Source organism: Wolffia australiana, chromosome 18, assembly GCF_029677425.1.
Source record: "Wolffia australiana isolate 7733 chromosome 18, ASM2967742v1".
In the NCBI taxonomy this organism is placed as follows: domain Eukaryota; kingdom Viridiplantae; phylum Streptophyta; class Magnoliopsida; order Alismatales; family Araceae; genus Wolffia; species Wolffia australiana.
The window spans coordinates 1,596,654-1,620,279 of record NC_135852.1 but is presented as its reverse complement, the minus strand read 5'-3'; the positions used below and the strand labels follow the sequence as shown (position 1 = coordinate 1,620,279).

Genomic DNA, 23,626 nt, shown 5'->3' with positions numbered 1-23,626 from the left:
TTCGGTGACTATCCAATGCATAATCCTTAAATAGGAGCTTTTGGTGACTACATCGTATGCACCTTCATCCGTTTCTAGATTCCATAATCATAGTGTGCTTCTATGGCGAGAACAATTCTGGTGGACCGTATCATGGCAGCTAGTGCGATCCTTCCTCCATGAAATTTTCGTTTGAAAAATTTCAAATTCATTTCCAAATCTTTATCAAAATATTCACTTACTCATAATGGGTACATACCCTTCAGAGTCAACCAAGTTCCAAACTTGGTTGAGGTGTGTGGACCAAATTTCAGAGTCCATATGTTCTCACTCATTCCAACAGTCAGCATAGCCTCTTCATATGTTAGAGATCGCCATCTCTTAGACAGACTATTTTGATGTAACTCAAAATCATGATGTCCAAAATTATGATTGAGTTATCTAATCATTTATACTCAACATTGAATTATTGGTATACTTTTGAACAATTTTAAGACTAAGTCCTCATCAAATGAGGTTATGATATTTTTGGATCCGTAATTCCTTCCGAGACTACTTTAGCTCCCACTATCTTCTCATAGAAGATACGTGTCTTCTAATAAGATAATACTTAGCCAACAAAACACTTTTGTTTCTTAGGATGGTAAAAGTAGTATCCAAAAGTTTCTACTTTTGATATCCATAATATCTATATCTCATAGTCCTCAACTTCATCTTATCTGAGTCAAACCTCATCTTATGGGTTAGACTTCCCATTCGTAAAGTTGTGCTTCATTCTCTTTCCACAACTCTTAGGGGAATAGAATTAATAGATTAAATGGGTAACAAGTTCAGCATTCATGCAAGTCCAATGAGTTCATGTACACAAGTGTTCATTAGAAGTCTTAAGTTGCTCGTCATGGATTCCACTATGTCCAACAAAGTGTGAATCCATCTCTTTGATGAACCATTCATCTCATAAGTAAGTCAATGACTAATTTGAGATAGTTAACATTAGCATTCATAATGTGAACTCCACACTCAAGTATTATTCTCTTCCATCTCATCAAAAAGTTTTAATACTCTTTCCAGTATGTAGAGATATACATCCCCATGCATCGACTACAAGAGATCATTGACATGTTCTCCACTTCATAAGTTTGGATACACGGGTACTTCATCCAAAAAGTATGATTATCATCTAGCATATGATTCAAAATAAAATGAACTAACAATGCATTCCTTGCATCTTAAGTTCTCTACCTTTTGTCAATGCCATGTATGCTCATAAAGATGAGCTTTCTTCACATAGTTCTTGCTCCTCTTAGGAGCAATACCACTTTGAGAGAGAAAAGCATATACACTTGAGTATGGAGTTCACAAAGAAACAAAATCATATGCTAAAAATTTTGCATAAATTTAAAGATTCAGTTATATTTGGTTAAATTCAATAAACTTTTGCATAAAATTTGTTTTAGTCACAACGAAAGAAAAGCATATGCTAAAAATTTTGCACAAACATCAAGATTCAGACAAATTCAGTTAAATTTTGCATAAATTTCATTTTCTTTGCAACAAAGTAAAGCATATGCTAAAAATTTTGCATAAATTTAAAGATTCAGTTAAATTTTTAAGCGTATTAAAGCTTTACTTATTCTAAAAATTAAATCCATTGCAGTTTAATTATGTCACTTCATAATTTAAACTCTCTTATATAACACATCTAATAATAATAACAATAGCCTTGGGGTGCTCTTGATTTCCTACACTGTTAGAACAACAACTTTTTTTCAAGACTCAAGATCTAATCTTACACATTTACTGATGGAGAGAATCGGCTATGTCTTATGGATGAGCTTCATATTGAGTAAGTTGAGTAATGAGAAGTTTGAATTTGTTGGACTGGAAGCTATGGTGGTGGAGCTATGACTAGATTTTGAGAATGTTAAAAAATATGTTTTATTTGACTATGTAGTCACTTTCCAATAAACTTTATTCAAACAGTTTTAGATATGCCAAATGAACCTACAATACTACCAATCATCTTAGGCAGACCTCTCTCAGCAGCATCCACAGAAAATTACGAAATTAAATGCTGTCACAACTTTAAATTATTATTCTAAGAGATTGTTATAGTTTGAAGACCAAGAAAGAAATACACTAAAAAATCAAGCTGTGATATTCAGTTGTCTCCCGAAATTATTATGCTGGACATGTGTGCAGCTTAAGTAGCTTAAAGGATAGATCAGTCATAGTTTTGATCAAAATATTCCTAAGCAGATAAGAGGAAGAATTTAACTAAATAAATGAGAGAAGATAATATTGTTAGTAATTATAATAGATGAGTTCTCATAAAACAAGTCATCACATTTATTCATCTTTTTCTTAATATTTATTTTTAATTATCATAATTCTTTAAAATTTTGTTTTAATGATAAAAGCTAATGCAATAATAAATTCTCAGGGATTTAAAATTATTACATTTCATTATGTAAGGGAATGAGGTCAGATCATATGGTTAAGGTTTGATAATAGATGAAATGAATAAGGTATGATAGGCAGGTGGACGATGAGAGGGTAACACCTATGAAAATGCAAAATGTAGGTCATAGTAAGTGAATGAGGAACGCATAGAAGGTATACTTAATTGGTAAATTCTATGCCATAAGAAAATTATTATGATTCTACCTATTTCTGTATTTATAATTTGATTAGATTTCCCAGTCACTCTAAAGTTAAACAATTCGCTTCCTCATAATTGGCTTAAATGCATGGTTTTATCATCCAGAGATGTTTTAGACCTATTTCAAGAGCCTAACGTCTACTTATATTTTCTCTTTGGTCTAGGATTAAATGTACTTCATAAGGTGGGGTTGATTAAAGATATACTTGCGAGGATCTCTAAAGACAGATTTTGTATGACATCTAAAGATAGAAGTCTAGGGGTCATCACATTGTAAAAAAAAATGGAATCAAGTCATTTATAAGTTTTGTTTTGTTTGGGAAAGTAAAGCTCCATAAGTTTTTCCAGATAGCTCATACTCTGTTGGTTACTATGTTCTCCTTCAAGGGCAACATCGTCTTCACACATCGTCTTCACAGGAGTAAGAAAGGGATCCCACATAGTCCCCACTCGATAAATTAAATTCTAGACCAAAAAACTCTGATAGACTATAACCCAAAGGTTTAATAATTGTTAACAATCATAGATATTCATTAATATATTTGTAATAATACATTCACATACATGGCAATATTGATAACCAATATGCATAATGATATCCATTATTGACCTCCAGATTATAACCCATAGCAGATATCAGTACCCAGTACCCATGACTTATCAAAATTCATCATCAGATGACACACTGGAGATTGCATTGGATACCATATCAATTGGGACAGGCAATCCCTTGTTTCAAGGGAGAGAAAGAGGACAAATCAAGGAAGAATTTCAACTAAGATCTCAGCAACATTGGTTGATCCACACATGCTTGGCTGCACCAGGAGGTACTAATTTCTAACTACACTCTTCACCTCCTGAAACAAGAAAAAGGTTTGAGCATCACTGATGTGAGCTCAGACCACCAGAAAGAATTGACCTTCTGTGACAAGAAGTGGTCTGTTTCTCTCTCTAAAACTTTCTCTCAGTGGGTATGAGGGAGACGACGAGGTCAGACGAGTCCTGGGCAGCAACAAGTTCATGGAGAAGAGAGGAGGGCAGGGAGCGGGCCGCCTTGGGAAGAGTCTCCGGCAGCGCCTTTGGCTTCTTCGTCTTCCTCTTCTCGTCGCCGCTCGGCGGCCGACCCATCAACTCCTCCAGCCTCTGCCTTCGAGCGCTCGGCATCAACCTTAGGCAGCTCCCCGCTGCCGCCATCTCCTTCCCTCCACAGCTTCTCGGAGTCGCCTCCACTTCCTCTGCAAACCCACCACATTGTTCAAACCCCATATATTGAATTGGAGAGAGAGAGAGAGAGAAAGTTGAGAGTATAAAGAGAAATTTAAGTTTCTTTTGATAAGAAAGTGGACGTTCAGGGACAGAGGTGAAGAAGATGGAGAGAGAGAGGGGGGGTAAGAAACAGATGGATAATAGAAAGTTGGTTTCTTCTTTTCAGAGAGGAAGATAATAATAGAAAGAAATGGTGAGGATGGAGAGAGATGGAGAGAGAGAGAGAGAGAATGGGTCAACTCTCTTTAGAAATCTGGGAAGTGGTAAGAGAGAGAGAGAGAGAGAAATAGAGAGAAAGAGGTTTCTTTTCAGAGAGGAAGATAATAATAGAAAGAAATGGTGCAAATGGAGAGAGACGGAGAGAGAGAGAGAGAGGGAATGGGTCATTTCTCTTTAGAAAACTGGGAAGTGGTAAGAGAGAAAGAGAGAGAGAGAGAAAGTTGTTTCTTCTTTTCAGAGAGGAAGATAATAATAGAAAAAATGGTGAGGATGGAGAGAGATGGAGAGAGAGAGAGAGGGAATGGGTCATTTCTCTTTAGAAAACAGGGAAATGGTAAGAGAGAGAGAGAAAGAGAGAGAAAGCGGTTTCTTCTTTTCAGAGAGGAAGATAATAATAGAAAGAAATGGTGAGGATGGGGAGAGAGAGAGGGAACGGGTCATTTCTCTTTAGAAAACTGGGAAGTGGTAAGAGAGAGAGAGAGAGAGAGAGAGAGAAAGTGGTTTCTTCTTTTCATAGAGGAAGATAATAATAGAAAGAAATGGAGAGAGATGGAGAAAGAGAGAGGGAAAGGGTCATTTCTCTTTAGAAAACTGGGAAGTGGTAAGAGAGAGAGAAAGAGAGAGAAAGTGGTTTCTTCTCTTCAGAGAGGAAGATAATAATAGAAAGAAATGGAGAGAGATGGAGAGAGAGAGAGAGGGAGTGGGTCATTTCTCTTTAGAAAACTGGGAAGCGGTAAGAGAGAGAGAGAGAGAAAGAGAGAGAAAGCGGTTTCTTCTTTTCAGAGAGGAAGATAATAATAGAAAGAAATGGTGAGGATGGAGAGAGAGAGAGGGAACGGGTCATTTCTCTTTAGAAAACTGGGAAGTGGCAAGAGAGAGAGAGAGAGAAAGTGGTTTCTTCTTTTCAGAGAGGAAGATAATAATAGAAAGAAATGGAGAGAGATGGAGAAAGAGAGAGGGAATGGGTCATTTCTCTTTAGAAAACTGGGAAATGGTAAGAGAGAGAGAGAAAGAGAGAGAAAGTGGTTTCTTCTCTTCAGAGAGGAAGATAATAATAGAAAGAAATGGAGAGAGAGAGAGAGAGGGAATGGGTCATTTCTCTTTAGAAAACTGGGAAGCGGTAAGAGAGAGAGAGAGAAAGAGAGAGAAAGTGGTTTTCTTTTTTGATTTTAAGAACTGTGTCTTACCCCATGGTTCCTCCTCAGGGAACTTGGGCTCCTCCTTTCGGGGCTGCTTCCGCGTTGACGGTGGCGACAGCCTGCTGCCCATCTCTCCATCCTCATCTCCCTCTTCTCTCTTCTCCTGCTGAAAACTCTGTCTCACGTTTTCACCTCTTTCTCTCTCATAGCCGCTGCATGAGTCCGCCGAGCCAGAGCAGCCACCTTCTTCGACATCAGATGACAAGCAAGAGCTCCGTTCGATTACGGACACCGGGGAGGTTCTTAGGCCCATCTTGCTTTCCTCTACAAAGGAGGAGAACCAGCGAGTCCCCCGCTTCACATAGAAGAGTATATAAGCCTTCTGGGCAAGCGCGTTTTCTTCATCCACTCTGTAAGCCTGTAATCATCCACCTCCCATAATTTAAAAAAAACAACAACAACAATAACATCTTTAAAACAAGCAGTCTCGCCTTCTCATCATCCATTATGAACCAAGAATCTCGGCTCGGCCGGATAAAGCTATAGTAATGCCCGTAGAGAGAGGAACTCCCCTGGTGCATCACGGCGGCATAAATCTCATACTCGAGCTCCTCCTTCAAACCAAAGTTTGAATCTTTTTCAGGATTAAGAACAAGGGGTCAAGAGGGAAAGCAAGTAATAGCAACCTGGGATTTGGGATCGGCGTGGAACGGCTTCAGATTGATGGCAGTTGGATACTTGACAAACTTGTCGAGCTTGTCGGTGAAATAGCCATTGCTCTTGAATCTTTTGAGGTGGAGGGCGAGGACCGGAGGCGAGAGGTCTAACGTCAGCTGCTTTTCAACGAAGACTCGAGCCTTGCAGCCCTCGCAGATCAATTTGATTTCGGGGTCGTCGATTCTCTCCACTTTGGTAAAGGATTCCAAGGCCTCTTCCAGGCTCTCTGCTTCCTCAATCTCCAAGCTCAGGTCAAGAAACGGCTCATATGTGTCTGACCTGTGCCCACATTCGCAGCATCGAACCTGAAATCATCATGAAAAAACATCCATCATCATCATCATCATGCAAGCTAGTGTCAATGAGAAAGATGATTTTTTATGTATATAAGTAGATGGGGAAAGAGGTAATAATAAGGTGATTAAGATAAACTGATAAACAGAAATATTTAGGAGATTAGGGATGAAAAGGAGCCCTACTCGGCTCTTCAAGCGCCCCCCGAAAGTGTTGCTGATGATGCTCTTCTGAATTGCAGGGGCGCCATCATGGCCGCTGCAAGAAGGTTTCAAACAACTGCTGTGGAGATGGTCAAGAAGGCAGTGGAGGAACTCGTGAGCGTCCTCCTGCTGGTATCTGCTGAATGAAGATGATATATCTGGGACAAACGAGTCAAGGACTGAAACGTAATAACCAAAATTATTAAAAAACAAGATCAACTTTGATTGAAATCGTCTGACAAGACAGTTGTAAGCCCATGAGTTATTAAACAGAATTTTGAACATTTAAGTGATATTTATAATCTTATTAGGGCCAATATCATTTCGAAAAAACTCACAAACGTGGTTAATTTTGATAGAAAAATCGAATCAGACAGGGCAGTCACTAGATAAGTCTACCAAAACCTTAGAAAATTTATGTGAAATTAATAATCCTCTTGATACCACGTTCAATCAAATGTCAAGTGATTTGACAAAAAAAATTAAACATTGCACTTGATTGGGCAGTTGATAGATAATTTAACAGAACCTGAGAGCCCGTGTACTCAAATAACATTTCGAACATTGAGGTGAAATTTATAATCCTCTTCGGACCACGTTCATGCAAGCATCAAGAGTGTCGACAAAAAACTCAAGATTGTAGTTAACTATGATAGAAATAGCGGATTAAAGTTATTGTTTCAAGCTAATTCTTCAAAACATCCAAGCCCGCCCATTTTAAACACCTCTATTAGGAATACACCGATGACCAAATTTTTATTGAAATGTCAACTATTTTGTCAATTCTCCTACATAAAGATAAGTAAAATTGGGTTTGAGGAAGAATCAGCCATGAGTTGATGGCAACGCGTTCGCAACAAATCTAGCTTATATTGATTAAAATCGAATCATTCTACAAGCCACTATGCTTCGGTTAAGAAATAGTTGTAGAATTACAGAGAGCCTAAGCCTGATATGATCAAAGATGAACATCATGGAACAAGATTAGACTACTGCTCAGAGGCTAAACAAACGCAAACTTCATAATTTCTTTAATGAATTTTGCAAAAATACCGGAATCTAAGGATTAAACGTGTTTGGGATGCAAGCCACGTGAAATAAAAACTCGTATTTTTTATAAAACTAATCGATAAGAAAAATATTTAAGAATATCCAGTTGAATTAAGAATTCCGACGAAGCCGAAGAATCCCTAAAAACAATCAGACGACTATAGTTATTTGGGTTGCACGCCATGGCGAAACGAAAACCCATTACTTTTAGAAAAAAAAAACTTTGAGCGATCAACGAAGAAAAATAAGAAAAATGTGTAGAATTGGAATCCATCAAGAACAAAAAACTAAGGATACTGCTCAGGTTGTTCACGAATCCGCAGGGTTTAACAACAGTCGCTTCTTCATGAACGCATATATCGATATGTTGCCGTAGCGCGCAGACGGAGCAAAATCTCGCTTCTTCCCGGGAGAAATCACCTTCAATCAAGATAAAAAAAGAGGGATTAAACTCGAAATCTTGCTAAATTCATCACGAATACTAGGGTTTTGCGAGGGGCAACCTCCATCTCCAGAAGAACACGGGTAAGGGTGAGGAGGGGATCGGAGGTTCTGCAAGAGGGGAACAGTGTGGGAGACGCACTGAAGAACAGAATTGAGAAAACAGGTGTTTCCGAGATTCTCCAGAGCGGCGCCCTGCCACAGAACGAAAAACGATGAAAAATTCCGTAAATTCTGGAATGAAATTTTCCCCGGAAGTAGGATCAAGAAGCGAAATCCCTACGATCGCGGGCCGGTTCTCGTGCGATCTCCACAGAGCCAATTTCTCCTCGCGATAGTCCATGGGCTCGGGTTTCTGCGCGTCGGAGGAGAAATTCAAGGAAAGAAGGGGAAAAAATGGACGGGAATTCGCAGAAGAAAATGGAACAAATATCAAGAAATGAACCTTGTCGGGGATGAGAGGGGGGATGGGCCGCTCCGTTTCCATGGATGTGTTGCGATTCCTCGTCGATTCTTCGACTATTTCTTCGTCGATTCGTCGCCGGTTCTTCGACGATTTCTTCGACGACTCGTCGTCGATTTCTGGTCGATTCTTCGACGATTTCTTCGATGACTCCTCGTCGATTTCTGGTCGATTCTTCGACGATTTCTTCGTCGATTCCTCGTCGATTTCTGGTCGATTCTTCGACGATTTCTTCGTCGATTTCTGGTGGATTTCCCTTCGATTCTTCGCCGATTCTTCGAGGATTTCTTCGTCGATTATAGCGGGAAAAGAGAAACCCTAGACTGATCGGGAGCTCGGGGAGGGAGAGGGAGAAGGGGGGGAGTAGAAGGGGGATTGGCGCGGCGAAGAAGACATGGGCGGGAGGAGGGAATCGAATACAAGATCGAAGGGGGGAAAAAAAGGCGAAATTTTGGGCGGGATCGAAAACCAGAAGACCCGGAGAAAAACTCGGACACTAGTAGAGAGAGAGTATGAGAGAGAAAGACACAGACATTGAGAGAGAAACTGGAGAGAGAAACTGGAGAGAGGGAGACTATCGAAGAGAGAGAATGACTGAAATTAAGAGAGAGAAACAGGAGAGCGTGAGAATAGCGAAGAGAGAGAATGACAGAAATTAAGAGAGAGAAACAGGAGAGCGTGAGAATAGCGAAGAGAGAGAATGACAGAAATTGAGAGAGAGATAGAAGAGAGCGGAAACTGAGAGATAAGTGAGAGAGAGAGAGATGGCACGAGAGATATAGAGGATAGAGGAAGTTGAGATATAATTGAGAGAGAGATACATAGAAGAGAGAGATATATCTAAAAGAGAGAGGAAATTGAGAGATAATCGAGAGAGAGAGAGAGAGAGATGGCAAGGGAGATATAGAAGGGAGAGGAAATTGAGAGATAATTGAGAGAAATAGATATAGAAGAGAGCAAATTAAGAGATAATCGAGAGAGTGATGGCAATAGAGAAACAGAATAGATAGGGAATTAAGAGATAATTGAGAGAGAGATGGCAAGAGAGATATATAATAGATAGGAAATTGAGAGATAATTGAGAGAGAGAGAGATGGAAAGAGAGATATAGAAGAGAGAGGAAATTGAGGGATAATTGCGTGAGAGAGGAGATGACAACAGAGATATAGAAGAGAGAGGAAACTAAGAGATGATTGAGAGTGAGAGAGAGAGAGATGGCGAGAGAAATATAGAAGACAGAGGAAATTAAGAGATAATTGAGAGTGAGAGAGAGAGAGATGGCAAGAGAGATATAGAAGAGAGAAGAAATTAAGAGATAATTGAGAGTGAGAGAGAGAGAGATGGAAAGAGAGATGTAGAAGAGAGAGGAAATTGAGAGATAATTGGGACAGATAGAGAGATGGCAAGAGAGATGTAGAAGAGAGAGGAAATTGAGAGAGAGAGATGGCGAGAGAGATGTAGAAGAGAGAGGAAATTGAGAGAGAGAGATGGCGAGAGAGATGTAGAAGAGAGAGGAAATTGAGAGAGAGAGATGGTGAGAGAGATGTAGAAGAGAGAGGAAATTGAGAGAGAGAGATGGCGAGAGAGATGTAGAAGAGAGAGGAAATTGAGAGAGAGAGATGGCGAGAGAGATGTAGAAGAGAGAGGAAATTGAGAGAGAGAGATGGTGAGAGAGATGTAGAAGAGAGAGGAAATTATTAAGAGATAATCGAGAGAGAGAGAGATGGCAAGAGAGATATAGAAGAGAGAGGAAATTGAGAGAGAGAGAGAGATGGCAAGAGAGATATGGAAGAGAGAGGAATTGAGAGAGAAATGGAGAGAGAGAGACTGAAAGAAGAAGAGACTGTCTCCTTCGAATGTGGCGGGAGCTGTTGGAGGATACGTGGCGGGATCTGAACCTCACATCTGAACGAAACTTCGCGGCAGGCAACGGGGCAGAGATTTTTTGACTCGTTCTAAGTTGCCCGCTTTGGTCGTTTTTTAAAAAAATTCCATGAAACATTTTTTAACGTTATTTGGTCCAAATGAACCTTTCTCAAGGCCCCTACAAAATGCATCTACAATTGATTATATATTTCTAGATTTTTTTCTGGATTCTTAAAATATATTTTTTAAAACCCCATCCCCATCAAGTAATCCTAATACTTTGACATCGTCAGGAAGAAACTATACAAAGTAAAAATGACGAGACAAACAAACGGTTTTAAAATATTTGTTGTCAAACTTGGATTAAACAATTTCCTTGTTATCAAAGAGTGTAAACATGTTGAAATTGCTTAGATGATGGGACAGGCAGATAAATAAACTGCATTGGTGTGGATAGGAAGTAATTTTAATGCAGACTTGTGGTAAACATTTATGTAATTTATGTAAAAGTGCATTACAGTATGTAAAGTCCGTAATTAACATATCAAGATAAAGCCAAAGTCTTGCATTTATGTAAAAAATGGAAATAATTCAGGAATAATTTGACGTGAAGTCCATAACTTTAGACTTTGGTTGGCATCACAGTGGATGGACTTGATTTTGTATTAGCTATTTCTTTATACTTGACAGTACTTGCAATCAACATTAACTTTTTAACTGTAAGTTGGCTTCAGAATATCCGGGACTCTGGTAAACATGTTAAACATGTCATACTGGGTTTTAGAATTATAGTATTTTCGATGAGAAATTAACTCTGGTGAAAGGTTTACCACATACGATGATGGAACATTATATTATCCTCGTTATGGCACATTCCATCATACACGTTTAATGCAAATAATCACATTTATACTAGATTAAAAATCATATTTTTTTGTGTATTAAGAGAATTCTCTTATGCAGGATTAAATAATCTCACTCTAAATTTATTTCCAGGAGATATTTTACCCGTCATGATGAATATAACCGTTCGATTTAAAAGAATCGTGGCTATCAGGAATGATTTACAATTGGAAATGAATTCAAAACAGATAGAATTATATTTATAAATATTTATAGAAATCACACGTTTCCATCCGTTTTTATACGGTTCCTTCACGTCTATTCGGTCTATGCACATTGTTTTTCTACCAGCATATTTGTAATCGCCGGTGTAATTATGTCATTAAATTCAGAATATGCCAGACACGATATAAGAATATAAAAACATATTAATTTATTGTGCAAATATGATTAAGTATTTCAGCCCTCGTGCAAATAAATGATAAAAAAACAATGAGTTTGGCTAGTGTCTTGAATCTTTATCGTTTTAAGTATATGGTTAGTAAACAGAGAAGACACTCACCTTTGTACATTAGTTCCCAAAACATGATATTATAAAAAAAATACCCAACTAAACTCCTTGATTAGAGTGTTTAAGAAAATATTTTACAATTGTAAACAGTAATTATTATCACGCGCAAAAAATGAAATCAACAAAGAAAAAAACCATATAAAGAAAAACCTATCATTTTTAGGATAGCAAAGAAAACAAAAGAAGGAACGGAATATTGAGAGTTACTAAAATACCTTAAAAAACAGCTCCAACTTACGTGACTGACAAATTGCATTGATATTTACTTGGGCCTTTCACCTTTGATACAAGTTATCTCGAAATACGACTTTAATAAAGATATCTAATTCATAGCCAAGAATAAGGTAATATATAAATTAGAACATAGTCAGCGGATTACGATAGCAAAAACCGGCGTTTTGGAATTTAGAACTGTGACGGTGGCAAGAATTGCTTCCGACAATCGTGGAATTTTCTGAATTCTGAAAAATTTATACGGAAGAGGGAAATCTCGCTAGAACATGGTTTTGTGGGAGATTACGGCGGCGACGGCATACTTCCTGGGGCTGAAGAGGACCTACCGGCTGGCCCTGAAGCTGCAGCGCACGATAATCGGCCCTCAACACCCAAGGTTACGCGAATTCGTTCACAGGTGAATAATTCTGCTCGATTATTAATTTAATTTCACCATTTTCTTCATTTTTTTATTAAATTTGAAAGTTTCTTGCTTCCTTCTCGTGTATGAATTGATGCAGAGGACTTCGGTTTGTAGTTTCTTTCGAATGATGATCCTAAGTCTCTCGCTGTACCTTCACCGCGGATGATGATTTGCCTTGATTTTCTTTAGTGATCGACGAAATTATCGGAGAGAAAGTGTAGCATCTCGGTAAATCTTTAAGGACTGGATGAATTTTTTCTTCAATTATCGGTGAATTCGATTGGAACTGCTCACCATGTTGTTTCTTACGTCCCTTGACTTTCTTTTCCCAGAGCAACCGAGCAAATATATTAAAAAATGCCTGAGAAACGCCGATTTATCTCTAAAAAGATGGGGATTTAAGAAGAACTGCCATCGTCGGTTGAAATTCGGTCGATTCATTTATCTGCGACGAAAGCCTGGCCTTCTCTTCCCTGGTCGTAACCTTTTTCGATTAGATAAACTTTCATGCTCATCATCTCTTACTCTACCTTTCAATTATTGTAAACTTTAGGAATCAGGCTGTATCTAGAAACAAGAAATCCTGCTCGAAAGTTAAATTTAACTATATAAACACCCACTCTCTCTTTGTTCTCAGAATCTATTTTTTGGGGCTTCTCATTCCTTCTCTCGTGCCCTCTTTTCATTTTCTCTCCTTAGCTGTTTGTCTTCCCATCTCTCTCTCTTCATTCATATGATTCTAATGGCGTGTCTAGAAATCTCTTCTATTCTCATCATTTGCCTGCTTCATTCTTTCCATCTCACGCTCTCTCTCTTGTCTGTTCTCTATATCTCTTTCCATCACAGTTTATATTTTTATTCTCGTTTCTTTCCATCACAGTTGATATTTTTATTCTCATTTCTTTCCATCACAGTCGATATTTTTATTCTCATTTGATTCCATCACAGTTGATATTCTAATGGCTTCTGTTCTTCATTTCTGTTTTCTATCTGTCTCCCCTTCATCATCCCATCTCATTTTACATCAGTTCTCTCTCTTTCTCTCTCAAATTTTGAAGTATGCACACTATCTGCTGGTTTCCTCAACTATACATCAGTTCCCTCTCTCTCTTTCTCTTTCTCTCTCTCTCTCTCTCTCTCTCTCTCTCTCTCTCTCTCTCTCTCTCTCTCTCTCTCTCTCTCTCTCTCTCTCTCTCTCTCTCTCTCTCTCTCTCTCTCTCTCTCTCTCTCTCTCTCTCTCTCTCTCTCTCTCTCTCTCAATTCCCATTTCTGCTGGTTTCCTCTACTATCCATCAGTTTTCTATATCTCTTTATCTCTTGTTTCCCATTTTCTGCTGGTTTCCTTTCACTATCCACCAGTTCTATTTATCTCTTTCTCTCTTGATTCCCATTTTCTGCTGGTTTCCTCTCACTATCCATCAGTTCTCTCTATCTCTTTCTCTCTTGATTCCCATTTTCTGCTGGTTTCCTCTCACTATCCACCAGTTCTCTTTTATCTTTTTCTCTCTTGATTCCCATTTTCTGCTGGTTTCCTCTCACTATCCACCAGTTCTCTTTATCTTTTTCTCTCTTGATTCCCATTTTCTGCTGGTTTCCTCTCACTATCCACCAGTTCTCTTTATCTTTTTCTCTCTTGATTCCCATTTTCCGCTGGTTTCCTCTCACTATCCATCAGTTCTCTCTATCTCTTTCTCTCTTGATTCCCATTTTCTGCTGGTTTCCTCTCACTATCCATCAGTTCTCTCTCTCGCTCTCTCCCTCTCTCTTCATTCCCTTTTTCTGCTGGTTTCCTCTCACTATCCATCAGGTCTCTCTCTCTCTTTCTCTCTTGATTCCCATTTTCTGCTGGTTTCCTCTCGCTATCCATCAGTTCTCTCTCTCCCTCTCTCTTCATTCCCTTTTTTCTGCTGGTTTCCTCTCACTATCCATCAGGTCTCTCTCTCACTCTTAATTCCCATTATTTTGGTTGTTTCCTCGCACTATCCACTCTCTCTCTCACTCTTAATTCCCATTATTTTGGTTGTTTCCTCGCACCATCCACTCTCTCTCTCTCTTAATTCGCATTTTTGGTTGTTTCCTCGCACTATCCACTCTCTCTCTCACTCTTAATTCGCATTTTTTTGGTGGTTTCAAATTTGTATCAAATTGGTAAAAAAATGCTGTAAATGAGGACTTACAGAATAATCTCGCTGTTGCTCCTCGTGTTGCAAGAATATCCCACGTCGTCTTCGAACTTCACTCCTTCAAGCACCCTTGAGAGATCCCTCGCCGAATGCAGCTCCGATCCTTCCAGACTCCTTGCTCAAGAAAAGCCCAAATACTCCGTGCCCCTTCTGGTTCCCGTCACCTTTATTTATAACTACTATTATTGTCTTCCTAAACTAACAATCAAGAACCAGGTGGTTATTTTGCCAGCTCAGCGCCAGCTGGCCCACTATCTTTCTGGCCTCGTCTCTTTGTTCTTTCATACATTCTTATGGGGATCGTATCAGTTTCCTCTCATTATCCATCAGGTCTCTCTCTCTCTCTTAATTCCCATTTTTCTGCTGGTTTCCTCTCATTATCCATCAGGTCTCTCTCTCTCACTCTTAATTCCCATTTTTCTGCTGTTTTCCTCTCGCTGTCCATCAGGTCTCTCTCTCACTCTTAATTCCCATTTTTCTGCTGGTTTCCTCTCACTATCCATCAGGTCTCTCTCTCTCACTCTTAATTCCCATTTTTCTGCCGGTTTCCTCTCACTATCCACCAGGTCTCTCTCTCTTAATTCCCATTTTCTGCTGTTTTCCCATTGTCTTTCTCTCTCTGTCTTAATTCCTATTTTCTCTTGGTCCCTTTCTCCATCAGTTCTTTCTCTCTCTCTCTCTCTCTAAGTTTTGAACCATGCCCATCTCCCTCTCTCTCTTTCTCTCGTTAAAGTTTTTGAAGGATGTTCATCTGTTCTGATTGGGTGGTGTAGGCGGACACGTGGCGCTTTCGACATGGCGCTGACAGTGCACCGTAAGATCCAAGCGAGGGACATCAAGGTGGGCCAGAGCCTGGCCAACGTCATCCTCCGCTATCTTGACCGTTCAAAACCCTCCGCCAAAATCCGACGGCGTTCTCAAACTGGACGACGTTGACGATTTTTCGATGACGCCCTCTGTAACTCTTCCCCTCCCCCCCACCCCCATTCTCTCCCAGTAACTTACTGACTTGGTAAGTCTTTAAGTCTATTAAGCCTTGGAGGAAGATGACGGTAGTCATCATCGTCTTCCCAAACAGCCGGCATCACTGTCTTCTATAGTTCCAGATCGTCCGGGATGTGGACAATGGATGGGACGAAGATCGTCTTGTCCGACATCCGGATATTTCAACTTTGTCCACACCGTCCCATCCAGGGATTTGTCCACTGAAGTAAAAAATCGTCCGCGTCCCGACTTTGCCAGTTTCGTCCCATCAGGAGAAAAACCGACCTGTCCCTTGTCTCGGATGAAAAAAAATCATGTTTAAAATTTTTAATATGCTCTTCTAAGTTTTTTGGGGAAATATGGAGGAGAGAGACAGCGGAGTGACATATGTACAATTACTTTTGGGGGGCGCCAGTTTGCGCGCGAAAAAAAAATCAGGGACTTTGATGCAAAAATGTCAAGGAATTGATTAAGTGACACCACGTGGCAAGATCTCAACCGTCGGAAGCGAATTCGACAAATTTTCGTCCATCCCTTACCGTCCATCGTCCGAGACCTCCGGACGGGATGCTTTTTTCATCTGACGATAGGAAAACCTTCCTGTCCGTTCCTTCCGGGACAAATTTCCATCCCGGTCTTCATCCAATATCGCGAACAGGGCAATTTTTTGTCATGGGACGAAAAAACTGTCTCGTCCGGGCCCCTGCACTGTACCGTCTTCATAGTCTTCTGCTCATTGTGCCTGACGTATCCTTAACTATCGATGTCAACATCATTGACCATCGGTGACATTAAGGACAAATTATGGGTGATGGATGGTTGATGAGTTTAGTAGACAGTTGATCAGTCAACCTCCATTGGCATTTTAGCTAAGTTTTCTTAAAATTCTCATCCACAGCAACATCATCTATGGATGATCTGATCAGATGGCTTTGGTTGCACAGTCTTTGCACAATGCGGTTTGAAATTTTGAACTGTCTTCTCTCATTCTGTTGAGCAATTGCACTGTCAATATAATTCTGGATCGTGACGTGGACGATGGACGGGACAGGACGAAGACCGTCCTGTCTGATGTCCGTAATCGGTGCAGGGACGTGGATGGGATGGTTTTTTGGTCCCAAGACATCCAGACTAGATGGTTTTTCGTCCGAGTGGACCGTCCCTTCCGGAGGTCTCGGGACGAATTTCCGTCCTGATTTTTGTCCAACCTCGCATACGGGATGGTTTTTTCGTCCTAGGACAAAAAAACCGTCCCGTCTGAGCCCATGCATTGTAACTGTCAGGCCCCAGGGAAGAGCAGATGAGGGTGTTTTATAGGAAATTTATAAAACAAGGTAAATTAAAATAAATGACTCTCATAGGTGATTGGTAGATACACAGATTATGCGTCCAACTACAATATTTTTTTGGCATTAAATCTATTTGTATACTCTTTTTTTTACACTCAATCTTCAGAAGTATCTATACTGTTGTAGAAGTATCTTTGTCCATTTGGGACGATGAGTGCTCCTTTTTAAACCTGAAATCGCCTTGATTTCTGCCATATATCGGTCGTCTGATACAGGATATCAAACAGATTTCGGACAGCCGAACATTAGTCACGACATGGATTGTGTGAATTAATATATACCTAACACAATCCTGATCTCTCAAGCTGTTATGCGATGTCTCGGATTTGGGGCACAACCCATATTGAGAATCAGCTATTATTGCGCATAAAATTGACTAGCTTAAAAATAATTAATTTTATACAAATATACTTGGATAGGTCATTCATAGCCTTGCAAGCTAGATATTTATAGACTTGGAGCACAGCTTATATATGCCTTAAGTCATTTATCATTATTCCAAAGACAACAACACTTGTTTTATCGCATATTATAGTTATAACTTGGATAGATCTATTTTTACTCATACAAAAAACCATTTTAAATTATTGAAACTATTAAATGATACATGCCAACAATATTCTGATAACGACATCCAACATCCCAGACGAATGCACACGCTGATATCGACTACTGCGATCCTATATTGGGGATTTCTGCCTTTCTATATCCAATTTAACATTCACCGTGATATTGATATCCAGTGGAATCATACTCTCTATTGTGATGGGGAAATTTTTTTATTGCAGAATGTTAATTTATACACACATGCTTAAATATACTTGTAGGGTAGTTAACTTTCTGCTTAATTGTGAAATTTACCGCGAATCCAAAGATAACAAAATTTGTTGGTCGCATGTTATGATTACAGCTTGGATCATTTTTATTGCACTTATACAATAAATCATTTCAAATATATCAAAACTATTAAACTGAAACACACTAAAAATATCTGATAATGACATCCAAACCACCAGACAAATGCAGTCGCTGATATCAGCTACTATGGTCCCATATTAAGGATATCTGCGTTGATATATCCAATTCAGCATCTATATTGTAACATGCAAGTTTTTTTATAAGAGGATGTTAATTTATACATATACACTTATAGAGCCTTACAAGATAGTACATTTTGTGGTTTGTGTAAATTGGTAATCCAATCGTATATTTTTTTGGGTGAGGGGGTTCCTCCCTTATGTAGAGGAGAGAAACCCTAGAGAAGGAGAGAGAGAATTACAGGAACACCACACTAAGGGAGATATTCACTCACACTCCCCCTCAAGCTGGAGCGTAGATATCAAACATGCCCAGCTTGTGCGAGATGACATCATATGCGGTGGTGCTCAGTCCTTTGGTGAAGATGTCTGCCAACTGAGCCGAAGATCCCACGTGTGGAGTAGTGATGAGGCCAGCGAGCACGCGATCATGAATCGCATGACAGTCGATCTCGATGTGCTTCGTCCGCTCATGAAAAGTGGGGTTGTTGACGATGAAGATGGCGGCTTGATTGTCACAGTACATTGGCATAGCCTCCTGCACAGGAAAATCAAGCTCGTGAAGGATAGAGCATATCCAAAGTAGCTCCGAAGAGGCGTGCGTCATGGCGCGGTACTCGGCTTCCGCACTCGAGAGGGAGACAACCCTCTGCTTCTGACTACGCCATATAACCAGGTTCCCACCAACAAAGGTGTAGAAACCCGAAGCAGACTTTCGATCACCGTGTTCCCCAGCGTAACCGGCGTTCGAGTACGCCTCCACTCGGAGATGTCCATGCCGCTGGTAGAGGAGCCCCCTGCCCGGGGCATGCTTCAAGTAGGCAAGCACGCGAAGGGCAGTGTGCCAATGTATGTCCTGAGGGGCATGCATGAACTGACTGAGGAGTGCCACCGGACAAGCAATGTCGGGACGGGTGACCGTTAGGTAGATGAGCTTCCCCACCAATCGTCGGTAAGGCTCGACGTCAGTAAGGAGTGGAGAAGTGGAGTCCCAGAAGCAAGGTTTACTGTCAATGGGAGAGCTGCGAGGTTTGCACCCAAGTAACCCGGCTTCCTCTAGCATATCTAGGATGTACTTTTGTTGATTCAAGATCAACTTGCCCCGCTGATGAGCAAACTCAATGCCGAGAAAGTACTTGGGCGTACCCAAGTCCCGAATAGTCAGATGCTGGTGGAGGTATGCTTTTACCTGAGCAATGCCTACATGATCACTGCCCCTAAGTAAAATATCATCCACGTACACCGCAAGTATGATCGTGCCAGTGGAGCCGTGTTTGCGAAACACCGTAGGGTCCACCGTGCATGGGGTGAGTCCCAGAGCAAGCACAAGTTTGCTGAACTTGGCGAACCATGCACGTGGACTTTGCTTGAGGCCGTAGAGTGCACGCTGAAGATGACATACCCTGGCAGTCGAGCCTGGAGTGGAATATCCAGGTGGTTGCTCCATGAAAACCTGCTCGTGAGTTCCCCATAGAGAAAGGCGTTGGAAACATCCAACTGATGTAGTGGCCACCCCTGATTCACCGCAATGGATAGAATGACTCTAATAGAGTTCAAACGTACCACGGGAGAGAATGTCTCCTTGTAGTCAATGCCGTATGTCTGGGTGAAGCCGCGTGCCGCTAGCCGGGCCTTGTATCGATTGACGGTGCCATCTGGATTATACTTCACCGTGAATATCCATCTGCAAGTGACGATATTCGTATCGCGCGGACGAGGGACAAGGGTCCAAGTCCGACGCTCGGTGAGGGCCGCATACTCCTGATCCATAGCCCCTTCCAGTGGGGAATGCTCAGGGCCTCCAAATGGGACCATGGTATCGACTTGGAGGTGAGGGATAGGGAGAAGGCACGATAGGTGGGGTGAAGGCGGTCATAGTTAACGTGGTGGGAAATAGGGTGAAGGGTACAGGAGCGAGTACCTTTCCGAAGAGCAACGGGTAGATGGAGGTCAGTCGGTGCCGATGCAAGGGGCGCCGAACTTGCGGACGTGGGCGAAGACCTGCCTGGTGGCTCGACGGAATCCGGAGTAGGGGTAAGTACAGACGGAACTGGAGGTCCCAAGCGAAGAGGAGTAGCGGAGGAGGAGGCTGTCTCAAGTGGGAAGTCCGAGAGGTGCTGAAGAGTGGGCACAATTGTAGGAGGAGCGGGTGGAGGGAATGTAGAAGGTGGCGTCAGTGGAGACGGAGTAGGTGGAGAGGTGGGCAGAGATGGAGTAGTGGAGAAGTAGCGATTGGACTCAAAGAAGGTGACGTCGGCCGATACAAGATATTTTCGCTGATCAGGAAGGTATACACGATAGCCTTTCTGAGTGCGAGAGTAGCCAACGAAGACTCCTTTGAGAGAGCGAGGAGCCAATTTGGACAAATTGGGGGTGTGGTCGTGGACAAAAGCCATGCACCCAAATGTCCGAGGAGGTAGTACGAATAGCTCGCGATCGGGGTGAAGGGGACGGAGGGGAACTTCACCACCCAGAGGAGAGGAGGGTAAGCGGTTAAGGAGATAGGCGGAGGTGAGTAGGGCGTCCGACCAAAGGTAGTGTGGGACGTCCATTTCGATGAGAAGAGTGCGGGTCATGTCCACGAGATGACGGTGTTTCCGCTCCGCGACACCGTTCTGCTGAGAGGTGTAGGGGCACGTGGTCTGATGGATGATGCCAAGGGAGGAGCAAAGATCCTGGAGGGCGGACTGAACAAACTCCAAGGCATTGTCCGTGCGGAGAATTTTAGGGGTGGAGGAGTATTGGGTGGATATCTCTTGGAGGAACTGACGAACCGAGGAGTGAACGTCAGTGCGGTCATGGAGGAGGTAAACCCAAGAGAGACGAGAGAAGTCATCGACAAAGACGATGTAATAGCGAAAATTAGAAATGAACAAGACATGAGACGGTCCCCACACATCACAATGTACGAGATCAAAAGGTTTCGTGCTCGGAATAGAGTCAAGGCGAGAGTAAGTAGAGCGAAAATGCTTGCCCAACTGGCAAGACTCGCAATTAAAAGGAGATAAGTTTATCCAGGGGAGGGCCTGTCGAAGTTTGATAATACTGGGGTGACCCAAACGATGATGCCATTGGAGGGAAGTCTCCGACTGGGAGAGAAGACAACGAAACCCAGTGGGAGGGAGATCGAGAACGAGCTCGTAGATACCCCGGCCGGTCTCACGTCCCAAACCAATCCTCTTTCCCGTCCGCAAGTCCTGAAAAATACAGTGATAAGGAAAAAAGGACACCGAGCAGAAGAGGGTTTTGGTAATAGCGCTGATGGAGAGGAGGTTAACGGGAAAATTGGGTACGTAGAGAACGTCAGATAAGGGAAGGGAGGGAGTCGGTAGGGAATGTCCTTTGCCCCGAACGAGGCAAACACGGCCGTCCGCAATGGTGACCGACTCAGGATGAGGGAGGCTAGAAATTCGAGAGAGGAGGGAGGGGGTACCTGACATGTGTGCAGAGGCTCCCGAGTCGATGATCCAGGGACCCGAAGGAGAGGCAAGAAAAGCAGTACCTGAAGTCGAAGCCGACGCAATGTGGGAGGTATGAGAGCCGGTGGTACTCGAGGTATCCGTCGGAGCCCGAGTGGCGAGTAGGCGGTCATATTCCTCCCGGGAGATAGTGAGGACGTCCGAGGCTGAGGAGGATTCCATCGTGCTGGAGTTGGCAACCTGGTCGGGCTTACCAAGCTTCTGCCAGCATTTGTCGGAGCGATGGCCAAACTTCTGGAAGTGAATGCAGGGGGGGTAAAGGTTACCATCGCGACCACGTCCCTTGCCCCGACCGCAACCACCGCCATCCAAGCCGCGACCGCGAGGTCGGGTCTCCGAGGAGAGGGCGGTCGAGTCAGTCGACAAGGGAGCGGGAACAGGGATAGCTGACCCCGGGGAGCTAACCCGTAAAGCGGTGGAGAAGGCCTCACCCAAGGTCAGTAGAGTGGCGGCACTCAGAATGTGGCTGCGGATATGGTAACCAGGGGTGGGGTCGATGCCAGACAGAAAAAGGCCAACTGCTATCTCCTCGCGGTAGCGACGCTGCACGGTGAGATCAGCCGTGTATGGCTGATAAATCTCAATCTGGTTGAGGAGGGAGCGCAGGGTGGCATAAAAATCCTGAAGTGGACGAGCACCCTGACGAGCGCGAAACATCCCTTCCACAATCTCCACCGTCCGACCAATGTTGGACCGATACCCGTACATGCGGGCCCATTCATCCCAAATGGCCTTAGACGGAGAGATGAGCTGCATTGGCTCGGCGATGACTGGAATGGCCATCTTCAGGAGCCAGGAGGTGACCGCCTGATCTTGAATGACCCAGGTGGCAAATCTGGGGTCTTCAAGAGAGGGCGGCTCGTCGGTGAGGAACGAGATCCGGCCATGAATCTCAAGGAAGCGACGGAACCCCGCGGACCACGTAACGTAGTTGGTGCCGTCAAGGAGGGTCGTCGTGCCTTGAAGGCTGGTGATGAAGCTGGGGGAAGAGATGTAGGGTTCCGGATGCATACCCGGAGATGGAGTTGTAGGCGGAAGCGACGGGGAGGCCGACGAACCATCCCGGTGCTCCATGAGAACTCGGAGTGGGGAAAAATCGAGCAGAAGGCGGCGCCGCGCGGATCAGGTTGGCGCCGCCCGGAGCAGGTCAGAGCGCGCGGTGCAGGGCGGCGCGCGAGGAGCAGGACGGCCGCCGAGGAGGGGGCGGCGCCGCTTGGAGCAGGGGGCGGCGGCGGTGTTGGGCGGCGCGTGCAGTGCAGGGCGCCACGCGCGGTGCAGGGCGGCAATCTGGGAGCAGCGGCAGCGGCCGGCGGAGGAGGGGGCGGCCCCGCTTGGAGCAGGGGGCGGCCCCGCTTAGAGCAGGGGGCGGTGGCGGCCGGAGGAAGAGGAGACGGCCGGAGGAAGAGGAGACGGAGCAGGTCGGCGCCGCGCGGAGCGGTGGTCGGATGAATCGGGCACGCGCGCGGTGAAGGGCGGCGCGCGCGGAATGGCGGTGCAGGGAGGCGCGCGCGCTGTCTCGAGGAGCAGGGCGGCGCGCTTGGAGCAGCGGCGGCGGCCGGTGGAGGAGGGGGTGGCGCTGCTTGGAGCAGGGGGCGGCGGCGGCCAGAGGAGGAGGAGGAGGCACGCACGCAAGCAGAGGGCGGCGGCCGGAGAAGAAGGAGGTGGTGGTGGAGCACCACCAAGGTCAAGGATGACCTTGCCCTGATACCATGTGTAAATTGGTAATCCAATCGTATATTTTTTTTGGGTGAGGGGGTTCCTCCCTTATGTAGAGGAGAGAAACCCTAGAGAAGGAGAGAGAGAATTACAGGAATACCACACTAAGGGAGATATTCACTCACATGGTTAATTAGGTCATTTACCATGATTCTTAAGACAAAACACTTGTTGGATCATAAATTGTTAGTTAGAACTTGGATTTTTTAAAAATCCTTACATGGAATACGTCAAAAATATTAAACCGATACATGATCACGCTATCTACTATTGGCGTCCAAACCCCCATACAAGTGAAGATGCTGATATTGTGATCCCATGTTAGGGATTTCTGCATTAGGATATCCGATTCAGCATCCATCCTATTATATTTTTATTCAAATATACTTATACATAGACTTAGTTAATTTTTTGCCTAATTAGGTCATTCACCATGATTCTAAAGATAACATCACTCGTTTGGTCTTAGAACTAGGGAACGGCACGTCCGGGACGTGACGCCCCGGACGTGACGGGACGGTGACGGGT

At 43.1% G+C, this 23,626-nt stretch overlaps 2 protein-coding genes across 3 annotated transcripts; one reads left to right on the top strand and one right to left on the bottom strand.

The window, feature by feature from the left end:
- Positions 1-3,395: 3,395 nt before the first annotated feature.
- LOC144714935 (ubiquitin carboxyl-terminal hydrolase 20-like) lies at positions 3,396-8,866 on the bottom strand. Its single transcript, XM_078589748.1, has 9 exons — positions 8,416-8,866; positions 8,254-8,325; positions 8,033-8,165; positions 7,827-7,949; positions 6,462-6,637; positions 5,952-6,287; positions 5,757-5,879; positions 5,314-5,683; positions 3,396-3,876 (listed from the first exon to the last, which is right to left on the bottom strand). Exons 1-9 carry the CDS (start codon positions 8,455-8,457, stop codon positions 3,593-3,595), a joined length of 1,659 nt encoding a protein of 552 aa, XP_078445874.1. The 5' UTR covers positions 8,458-8,866; the 3' UTR covers positions 3,396-3,592.
- Positions 8,867-12,088: 3,222 nt separating this feature from the next.
- Positions 12,089-15,610, top strand: LOC144715166 (uncharacterized). 2 transcript variants are annotated; one of them, XM_078590064.1, is made up of 3 exons: positions 12,205-12,344; positions 12,448-12,578; positions 12,683-14,545. In XM_078590064.1, the coding sequence occupies exon 3, from the start codon at positions 13,410-13,412 to the stop codon at positions 14,457-14,459; it is 1,050 nt and encodes a 349-aa protein (XP_078446190.1). In that variant the 5' UTR covers positions 12,205-12,344; positions 12,448-12,578; positions 12,683-13,409; the 3' UTR covers positions 14,460-14,545. The 2 variants fall into 2 exon arrangements, with proteins under 2 accessions (XP_078446191.1, XP_078446190.1); XM_078590065.1 differs by lacking the exons at positions 12,448-12,578; positions 12,683-14,545 and adding an exon at positions 15,307-15,610 and having other exon boundaries at positions 12,089-12,344.
- The last annotated feature ends 8,016 nt before the right edge of the window (positions 15,611-23,626 follow it).